Below are 8,554 nucleotides of genomic sequence, written 5' to 3' on the forward strand. Positions count from 1 at the left end.
CTGAGGAGTTCAGTCAGGAGATGTGATGGCGATATAATCCCAAGTGGATCAAAGAAAAGGGAGATGCAGAGGTTGAGGAATTTTTACAGTCAAGGCTACCCTATCTTGGGGGAAGATGTTAAGAGATCCAGGTGACGTTCCTTCAGAATCCGCCTGTGGCACTCTTGCTGTTGCTGTACGTGATATTGCAATTATATCTCAAATGCAAGCGAAAAATTGTAACGAAGTTTTCTGGTGTTCTTTGGATTTCCAGGTTACTTGATCATGCCCTACATCGACCACATCGACCTCTAGATGCACTGGTTTATAGGGGTGATTGAAGGTGTTAAAGAAAATGATATAGACCTAAAATCACATCGACAGGAATTGTCTTGAAAACCTACAATGTCTTGGAACCCATAAGGTACAATGAAAGAAAAATATCTATATTGGCGATACCAATAGTAAAGATTATGTTTTAGTCATATTTGTACATGGACAGCAAGGATTTATATAGTCGATCCCCAACTTTCTTAGTATTGAAGCATAGTTATTGTTGTTGTTCGGAATTCCAATTTCCAGTCCTAAGAAAAATCTTTCCACCCCAAATTAAGAAGAGAAAAGAAGAAGTTAAGTGGCTGAAACTACAGGTGATACTCATTCCTACTAAATGAACCTAAAACTATTCACAAAAGGCTCTAGACAAGCAGCTGGATGCCACATCTAACTACTACTTCACACTATCTAAGACAAACCTTATATAACGCATTTTTACCAATACAATCCCTATTCAAACATAGCGTTTTTTGAATAAGAAGTGTCTCTTGGACAAATCCTTGGGCTTGCTCTTTGTCTGGACAAGTCCTCCAACTCCAGGTTTCTTCTGGTCTCCATTGTATTCCATATAGATCATTCCTTTGGCTCCTGAATAAGTGCTCATTGATCCCACACTGCGATTTGCTCTACGAAGCGCTTTGCCATCTGTATCTTCTTCTTCTTCTTCTTCTATTTCCTCCAAGCCAACCATATCTTCGCCGGCACTTAGTACCTTCCCAAGAAGCCCAAGCTGCTCCTCAACATGGTAATAACTCAACTCAGGTCCTGAATCCGGCGGAGGCAAACTTGTGATCACCTTAAAGCTATAACCTTGATCAATCAAGAATTGCTGCCTCTTTGTTGAGTAGTACATTTCTTGTGTATCCGTTGAAACGAGCGAGTAAAAGAAGGCATCATGTTCCTCTATCCCTGATCTCCCTCTAGGGCGCCCTTTTGCCCTGAGTATACGACCTAGTCGTTGTGCCTCTTGGCGCCTTGAACCAGCATGCGACGAAATTTGAATGATCACATTTGCCTCAGGAATGTCTATGGAGTTATCACCCACTTTTGAAAGAAAAATGGTGTTCACTTCTGGACTAGTTCTAAACGCCTCGAGTATTTTCATCCTCTCCGCGTGGCTGGTACCACCATAGATCATAGGCTTCCGAAGCTTCATTGCGTACTCCATTAGTGCAAACAGGTTATCAGAAAACACGATGATCTTATCAGCACGCTGCTGCTCGTGGAACCTGATGAGAAACTCACAAGCCCTGAATTTATTCGGATTCATTACGTACAATGCCTGTCTCTTCCTTTGATTTTCCTGTTTCAAGTACTCGGCAAAAAACTCCTTAGTCATGGGACACCAAACCTCAGCACACTGCACATTTGCAATAAATCCTCCTTTGGCTAAATCGGACCAATTCGCTTCGTACAACTTGGGACCAATAAGGAAATTCAAATCAGTAATCCGTTCGTCTTCCCTAACTAATGTTGCAGTAAGTCCAAGTTTGCAGTGAGATTTTGTGAGGCTGATAACTTTCCTGAACATTTGAGCGGGAACAACATGGACCTCATCTAAGAGAAGTAATCCCCATTCTCTATTTCTTATTTCTTCAATAAGTTTATCAGATTCTTCGGAACGTTTCCCTCCAAAAGCAATCATGTTATAAGTTGTCACCACTACACCAGCAGCAATATCCCGGCGAAATTGTTCTTTACTATCAGCAGTGAAACGGCATATCTGTTCATCTCGAATTGTTGACCATAACCGGAATTGGTAAGCCCATTGATCAACAGATACTGCATTTGTAGCTAAACAAAGACAGCTTTTCTTAATTCTAGTGGCTGCAGAAACACCCACCAATGACTTGCCTGCGCCACACGGAAGCACAATAATACCAGATCTAGCTCTACCATTCCCAAACATCTTACTAAGACTCTTCTCTTGATAAGGCCGCGGCTGCGCGTTAACTTTCAACTCCATATCCAAATCAGGATTTACAGTATCGTTCCTGAAATCATACTCTTCCAACATTGGATAATTTAAAGCATTTGGTAAGCAACGTTGTTTTACACTTTCAACTTGTGCAGAGTCAATTTCAAATGAATATCGCGTCTCTTTTTCTTCACTCGTCAACTCTGATAATAACCCTAAATCACTACTTGCAATTCTTGCTCGAGATATAACATCATCCATAAGCAACTTTTCCAACACTTCTGCGTACGGGGATTCGATGAGGTAACGATTTTGCTTGAGTACTAATTTTACTTTACCGTAATTAGACGTGGAAGCTTGAATAAAATCAACGACTTCTTCGGGAAGTTTCGTTTTTGATAATTTGTTGAAAACAGAGATAATAGTATGAGTGTGAAGGCCGACCGAAACGGCAGCGTATAGAGAGTGAGGTGTGAGGTTAAATTCATGAATTGATTGAGGGCGAGAAACAGGTTCAGCAATGGCGATAAGGAAATCAGAAGCTTGCTTGTAAAGCGGAGAGAAAGTTTCCAGAAAAACACGACCGTCGGAGCAAACCCACAACGGACGATTTTCATGATCAGGTTTGAGCTCTAACTTAGTAAAATCTCTCAGTAATTCTACTCCTTTATTGTCACTGTCATAAATTAGGAGTTCAGAATCGAAATAATTATCTCCATTTTCTTCTTCTTCGTCTTCTGATTCAATAATTGTAGGCCTAATTGAGAATTTAATCTTCTTGTTAAGACGACCCTTTTCTCCTATACCCATCTCTGTGATTCTGTTCGAGTTTATCGGCTTAAATTTGTAAGGTTTGGTTCCCTTGTCTTCTTTCTTAGAGTTAAGTAATTAGGCGGTTAGTACGTTAGTATTATTAGATAGCGGGAATAGATAATGATGAACCGCTTTAATACTTCTCGAATACTTTGACTTAAGTCAATACTAGCAAAGCTACTATAGAAGTTTTTCATCCAATTTTCGCGAAAATAAGAACCTATTTTGTGTTATGAATATATTATATTATGGATGTTCATTTAGTACTATATTGTAAATAAGTTTTTTGAAGAAGTTTATCCAAATGAGACTCCGTCATAAATATATTTATCTATTTAGTACTCTATTAGAAATAAGCCTCCTGAAGAAGCTTATCCTTTCGGTACTCCGTTATGGATAAATATTACTCATGATAGAAGATTATCTATATCTCTTACAAGCAGCTTACACAGCAGCAACTTACAAGCAGCTTACACAGCAACAGCTTACAAGCAGCTTACACAGCAACTTGCAGTAGCAGCTTACACAGCAGCTTGCAGTAGCAGCTTACACATCAGCTTCCTTTTTTCTATAAATAGAGGAGAATTGAGTTCATTATGTACAGAAGTTTGAAGTCAGAATAATATATCAGTTTCTCTCTATACTTGTCTTTATTTTACAGTCTTTATTTTATAACATTTTGGAAGTTTACTAACAATTCTAACGAAGTTTTAATTTCTTTATTTGTTTTCTTATAAATTTAATTACCAACTAAAATAACAAAATTTTATTTTTAATTATGCTATATCAAATGTTTTAATAAAAAAAAAGTCTTTTAAAATAGATTGACAGTTTTTCCATTGAGTCACGCATTTAGCCCAAATTAACATGTTTGGACTAATTGGCGGGTCATATTTGTACGAGTAACTTCTCCGCATGTGTGACCATATATTGATTATGTAAAGAATTATTATAATATACATGTTGTGACAAGTTACATGTCTTATATTTTATATTGTTAATCATATTTGTGATGTAAAAAATCCATTACCCTTTTAAATTATATAAGTTAAGCGATGTCTGAAAAAGTGTGAAGAGTAGATTAAGAATCACATTTTCAAGTTTCTAACTTCCCCACCATCACCTTGAAGGTGCCATGGTTTAATATAGTATCCAATGTTTTAGAAAATAACATATTATCAAGGAACTCAAAATCAAACAAGACTATGAGCCCGTTTGGATTAGCTGATTTGAAGTAGTTGATAAGCATTATGTGCTGAAAAGCACTTTTAAGTGCTGAAACTGATTTAATAAATAAGCAGTTACATGTTTGGATTCAAGTGCTAAAATTGATAATAAGTTGCTGCAGTATTTGATAAAAAAGTGCTAATAAGCTCTTTTTCTGTTAAAATGATTTAAATTACCTTAGAACTGTTTACACTTATAAGGGCGTAATTTTTTCAACATTTTAGATTCCAGATCGATTCAAACATAAAATATTCTATTTATCATTTTATTTTAAATATAATTGTGCTTAGATAAGATAATTTTTATGATAAATATAATTTATTTTATGATAAGCATATAATCATAAGTTATAATAATTAATAAATTGATAAAAGTTTCTCAGTAGAAAATAAACCTAAATAGGGACAAATATTTGAAGAGAAACAAACACTGTTTTCATCACCACAACACTTAGAAAGCAATACACCAAATATTTGATATGTCCTCATTTGTTACATACAGTTCAAAGATTAATACACAATCACATAGATACAAATATGCAAAGGAATAGAGAATTTGCTTATCTTAAATAGTCAATGAGAATTATAGACTTGAAGGGGGGAGGGGGGGGGGAGGGAGGATTAGGTTTAAAATAATACTTGAGGCACTAAGTATAGATGTAAGAGTTTTCTTGGTCAAACTTAAAGTGCTTATAAGCTAAAAATTCATAAGGGGGTGACCAGCTTATGACTTTTGGCTTATAAGCACTTTTAACTTAATCAAATGCATAGATAAGCCGAAATGTGCTTATAAGCTAGTTTGACCAGCTTATAAGCTTAGCCAAACACCCTAACTTTCTTCACTTCTCCTTTTCTTGTTTAGGAACTTTAAATCAAATGAAACTAATAATTACTGAGGTAATATGAAAAACTTGAGCTAAAGATTTTATTAGACTTCTTGAGCTCAATCAGGAACTCTGTAAAATTGTTTAAAATTAAGAGGGTTTTCAGGAAAATTCGTATTATTTCAAAATCTAGAACCAAAATTGATAAGTTATGTGTGCCTTTTCAAGTTATGTGTGCATTTTCATATTTTGATGATCTAACAAACTTTATGGTAAGAACCAGATGGGGAACATGTTACACATCCTCAAGGTGCCAAAATACAACAAATCTCAAATCGGCACAAGTTCCAATAGCTAGAGTCAAAGAGATGACAGAGGAAACAGATGAACATTAGTTCCCTTGCTAATTGTACCAATCAACTTCTCACAGTTGTAAAGTTATTGCAACTGTTCCTCTGCACACACGCAACAGCGTGAACAGTGCAACAGTCACTTTATGGGGAATGCCTTGTACCGGATATTGCTTGCATCATCCAAGTGATGTCACTTGGATATTATTAACGTGAAGCAATAAAAAAAACACACACTTGCACATCCAAAAAATTAATCAAGTTTTCTCTCAAGTGTGTTGCCATCTTGCAAGTGACTTCCAGGCTTCAAGAACAAAGAACAATGGAACGAAGGACCAATTTCCAGCTCTGTGTTATCAATATGTCCTTAGTTGTGTTATACCTTTGTTAGAACGAACTATTTGTAATTCCTACTTAGCTTAGCTAAAAGCATTGTGTAGGAAACCATTTGTAAAATCATAAACCTTGTGTTTGTGTCTTGACTAGAGTTAGTCGAATTGTTAGCTTTGTAATAGAGTTATTACAAAGAGGCTTGTAATAGAGTTATTACAAGTGAGTAAGGGGTTAAGAGTTTAATTCCTAGGTTACAATAGGTTGTAATCTAAAGTTGCTCGGTTAGTGAAGTTGAAATCCTACGAGTGTAGGTCGTGGTTTTTAATCCTGTGAGCTGAGAGTTTTTCACGTAAAACTCTGCTGTGTCATTTACTTATCTCTTATTGTGTGTATTTAGTGGGAACTGATAGAGAACCCGATTCCCTATATAGTTTAGTGGACCCTAAGTTTCCATCAAATTGTATCATAACGGGTTCTTTCTATCAGGCTAACACCTAGAAAGGATCCAAATGGCTGCTCCACCAAACTTTGAAGAAGGTCAATCAACCTACAGGACACCAAGATTCAATGGACAGTACTACGGATGGTGGAAGACAAGGATGCATGACTTTATCATGGTTGAAGATTCAGAACTCTGGGGATGTCATCTGCGATGGACCCTTCGTCCCCATGAAGACCATTGGCGAGCCAGCAGTGATAGTTCCAAAGACGGGGAAGAAGTATAATGATGGTGACCGAAAATCTATAGAGAAGAACTTCCGAGCAAAAATGATTCTCGTCTGTAGTATTGGAGCAGATGAGTACAACAGAATCTCTGCCTGTCAATCTGCCAAGGAGATATGGGAAGCTCTCCAAACAGCACATGAAGGAACAACTCAAGTCAAGCAGTCGAAGATCAACATGCTCACCATTGAGTATGAACTGTTCAGGATTAAGGATGATGAGTCCACTCAGGACATGCACACTCGATTCACCTCTATCATCAACGAGCTCCACTCTCTAGGAGAGATCATTCCAAGAAACAAACTTGTCAGGAAAATACTCAGTGTATTACCTAGTTCCTGGGAAAGCAAAGTAAATGCTATCACAGAGGCAAAGGATCTGCAAAACTTGACCATTGATGAACTCATTGGAAATCTGAAGGCTTGTGAAATGAAGAAGAAGAAGGACCATGAAAGAAGAGAGCCCAAAAAAGAGAAAAACCTTGTCCTCAAGGCAGACAATAATGACTCAAGTGGTGAGGATGCTGACATGGCCTACCTAATGAAGCGATTTCTGAAAATGATCGCTAGAATGGAGGCATTCCAAAAAGAGGCAACTCCAGCAACCCAAGAGGTTATGACTTGTGTCATAAATGTGGTAAGCCAGGACACTTCATCAAATACTGTCCTCTCCTCAAGCAAGATCAGTACAAGTACAACACAAACAAAGCAGTCAAAAGGAACCCGGTTCCTGACAAAAGATTCAAGAGAAAATATGTCGCTGGCAATGTTGTGAAACAAGCTCTTGCTGTATTGGGAGATTCTTCCAGCGAATCTGGAGAAGATGGTGAACAAGGTTATACCTCCATGATGGCAGTTGAAAGTGAAGCAGCTGGATATGACTTTATCTTTGCCCTGATGGCAAAATCTGACGATGATGAAGTTGATAATGATGATGATGAGGTAAACTTTCTAGACGTTCAAAGAAATTTGAAGTCTTACTCTCAGAAGAAGCTTATATCTTTGGCAAATATTTTAATTGATGCTTATCATAGTCTTATAAATGATAAAGATGCATTAACTGTGGAACTAAGAGAGGTAGATTATGAGAGAGATTATTCAGTAGTCGTAGTGGTTGACCTAAAAGAAACCATCAAGGTTCTAAAGAAAGAAAAAGATGTTCTAACTGAAAAAATTGAAAACGTAGAAAATGAGATAGATGACCTGTTGATAGTTGTTGTGGACCTAAAAGAAACAACAGAGGAACTAAAAAGGGGAAACAGTTCTTGGAATATCCAAAAGGGAAAGGAAGTTGCAAGTGAGGCACACATTATGCTTGAAAATGAACTCAAATCTGTGAAATCTAGTATGTGTGCTGAACTTGAAAGAAATAGACAACTTTAGGAAGATCTAGGCAGAGTTAAAAATGACCTAGAAAAATCTCTAAAGTGGACCTGGTCCTCTGATACAATCACTGCCATGTTTACAAGCAATGGTGGGAACATGCAGGGAGTCGGGTTTCAAAAGGAAAGGACTCCCTACAATCCACATAGCAAGTATGTTATTGTCCCTGATAATTAGCTTTGCACTCACTGTGGCAACACTGGACACTTTAAAGAAAACTGTAAGGCTAGAATTCAGTTGCAACGGAAAAACCAACTTTTTGTTGAAAAGGTAACTACTGCTAATAAACATGGTTCCTTCATTAAAAAATGTGTATTACCTGCTTGGACAAGAAGAAGTTTAATTCTCCCGTTTCCTCGCTACAAGGAACCCAAACTTGTTTGGGTTCCTAAGTTTAATCCTTGATTTTCTTGTGCAGGGAGCAGTGAAAGGAAGCAACCAGAAATGGTATATGGATAATGGCTGTTCTAAGCATATGACTGGAAGCATCGATGATTTCCTTTCACTCAAAGTTCTATAAGGAGGGAGTGTGTCCTTTGGCAATGGCAAAAAGGAATATATTCTGGGAGTAGGAAGAATTGGGAAGACGCTCACTCACTCAATTGAGAATGTGTACTATGTGAAGCTTGAAATATAGCCTACAGAGTGTTTCTCAAATCTGCGACAAAGG

General features: G+C 37.2%; 1 protein-coding gene across 1 annotated transcript; it reads right to left on the reverse strand.

Annotated features, from left to right (window-relative positions):
* Positions 1 to 612: 612 nt before the first annotated feature.
* LOC107780339 (general transcription and DNA repair factor IIH helicase/translocase subunit XPB1-like) lies at positions 613 to 3,661 on the reverse strand. The gene has a single exon (XM_016600864.2). The coding sequence runs from the start codon at positions 3,041 to 3,043 to the stop codon at positions 770 to 772; it is 2,274 nt and encodes a 757-aa protein (XP_016456350.1). The 5' UTR covers positions 3,044 to 3,661; the 3' UTR covers positions 613 to 769.
* Between the last annotated feature and the right edge of the window lie 4,893 nt (positions 3,662 to 8,554).

The sequence above is a fragment of the Nicotiana tabacum genome, chromosome 24 (assembly GCF_000715075.1).
Source record: "Nicotiana tabacum cultivar K326 chromosome 24, ASM71507v2, whole genome shotgun sequence".
NCBI lineage: Eukaryota > Viridiplantae > Streptophyta > Magnoliopsida > Solanales > Solanaceae > Nicotiana > Nicotiana tabacum.

Bases quoted from the DNA above. Each gene is read 5' to 3' on its own strand.
- LOC107780339 (XM_016600864.2), bottom strand. From the start codon at position 3,043: ATGGGTATAGGAGAAAAGGGTCGTCTTAACAAGAAGATTAAATTCTCA.